Here is a 1,893-nt window from a genome sequence, read left to right as displayed (position 1 = left end):
GCTACGACGCACGTTTCTATAGAAGAATAAAACGTCATTAGCATGCGCTAGTGGTAAACAAAAAGAGCATAATGAATCACACTTTGACAGTTGTAGTTTTTATGTGTGCTGAAAAAAAGTGGGAGCGGCGAAAGAGGAAGGAATAAGAGCTTGAGGTAAGCAGTTTTATGTTTTAGCGCCATGTCACGTTGATTTCATGTCTAATTTTTACTGGTTGGTCAGTAAACGTGGTCGTAACTGCAAACACACTGTGCGATGATCATGCTGAATTTCTGACACTGCCAGAAAACTATCGTAGGCTATCTTTGGTCGCAAGACCGGGAAAACGCCCGTCTTTGAACCTCTCTCACTGTACGACATAGGACCAGCGATTAAGAGCCACGATCACAGAAATCGCCACGATTGCTTCACGATGGCAATCTTTCGTCTGGGACAGCCAAAAATCGTGCAGTGTATCCCGGGCTTAAGGCTACGTTTACACGACAATGATGTAGTCAAAAACGAAAAAGTTTTTCCCTTGCGTTTTTAAAAAGTTTCATGTATACACGACGTTTTCAAAATGATTCATGTTTACACATATCTGCGAAAATGGCCAAAAACGCTGCATTATGTATATGCCAGGCCAGTAGTTGGCGTGTAAACGAACAGACAAAAGGCATAAAAAGTTTCCAGTTTTTTCCTGAAAACGTCGTGTAAATGGCCCCTAATCCTGCTCCTGGAGGGCAACCTTCCCTACAGAGTTTAGCTCTAGCCCTAATTAAACACACCTGAACTCTGAAAGAAAGTGGCCTTCCAGGAGCAGGATTGGACACCCCTGCTTTAACATGTTCCCTGAAGCTTATCAAATGGTTCCTACACCCCTGCAACTACTTCAGGGAACTACATCCAAAAAAATATAATCAAGAAAACAAACAACTATCATAATCACACAAAAACGTACGATCTATTGCTTTAGCAGGTTCATTGATCTGTGAGATGTAAAAATCCAAAAAAGTTCCATTAATGCATCAGCGTACACCAGACACAGATGCGGGACAAATGGAAGATCTGACCTGATATTGGGGTGACCATCGGGCTGTTATCCTGCTCTTTGTGTCCTATTTTGGCTCCACACGACCCAGTCGCCACAGTCAGCAACAGTATCAGCCAAAATCTTGCGTAGAAAAGCATCTTCTCTGATTCAATATCACAGAGAAATCCAGCACTTGTTTTGGGGTGGGTCAACAGAGGGGATGTGCTTTATATGCACCCACTCCTGCACTCCTGAGCGGAGCCAGCCTGCCAAGAAAGCTCGTCCTTGGAGTAACAGTGGGTATTCAAGGCATGCAGTGGACGTGTGAATTTTGAGGGATAGTGAATGGACATCACATGCCTTTGAGCTTTGATAAGGTGAGGAGGAACTCATCCAGACAATGGAATACTCTGTAGGCCCCAGACACACAGCTGTAGTAGCGCATAACAGTTTGATCCTGCTTGCTGGCAAATTGCAACAAAGTTCTATTTTTAAATTTGTACACAATTTCATCATTTCATTCCCATGGGACACAGACCATGGGTGCAGCAGGCGCAATGATATTATGCAGCGCCTGAAAATAGTCCCCAGCACGCTCCCTGTGCTAGCAGGTTGTCACGTTGGTTATGTTGATGGAATTTAGCCTATCACCAGACCCGGAGATCGGCTGAATGGATTCGAAAACGGTAAAACTCAACTGTTTAACTCTAGGGGAGTTGGAAAATGAGCCTATTTTCAAAAATAGTGGAGTGTTCCTTTAAATAAAAAGCACCCATCCTTAATAAAAAGTCATCCTGTAGCGAATTGATGCGTTTTTGTAAGAAAAATAACCATATTTAAAACATAATAATCAATTTAATCTAGCTTGCGCTCACTGTTGT

General features: G+C 42.8%; 1 protein-coding gene and 1 long non-coding RNA gene across 3 annotated transcripts in view; both read right to left on the bottom strand.

Annotated features, from left to right (window-relative positions):
• The window catches only part of LOC107655194 (muellerian-inhibiting factor-like), a 6,760-nt gene extending 5,567 nt beyond the window's left edge, over nucleotides 1–1,193 (bottom strand). For both annotated transcript variants that reach the window (XM_016442614.1, XM_016442615.1), the window contains exon 1: nucleotides 1,053–1,193. In XM_016442614.1, the coding sequence (XP_016298100.1) occupies nucleotides 1,053–1,170 (118 nt within the window). In that variant the 5' untranslated portion in view covers nucleotides 1,171–1,193. The remainder of the gene's footprint in view (nucleotides 1–1,052) is intronic.
• LOC107655197 (uncharacterized) overlaps nucleotides 1–1,893 on the bottom strand; it is a 13,768-nt gene that overhangs the window by 6,641 nt on the left and 5,234 nt on the right. The window lies entirely within an intron of this gene.

The sequence above is a fragment of the Sinocyclocheilus anshuiensis genome, unplaced genomic scaffold (assembly GCF_001515605.1).
Source record: "Sinocyclocheilus anshuiensis isolate Anshui unplaced genomic scaffold, SAMN03320099.WGS_v1.1 scaffold735, whole genome shotgun sequence".
Lineage (NCBI taxonomy): Eukaryota > Metazoa > Chordata > Actinopteri > Cypriniformes > Cyprinidae > Sinocyclocheilus > Sinocyclocheilus anshuiensis.
Note: the sequence above shows the minus strand (reverse complement) of the source record. Positions and strands in the feature narration are given on the sequence as shown.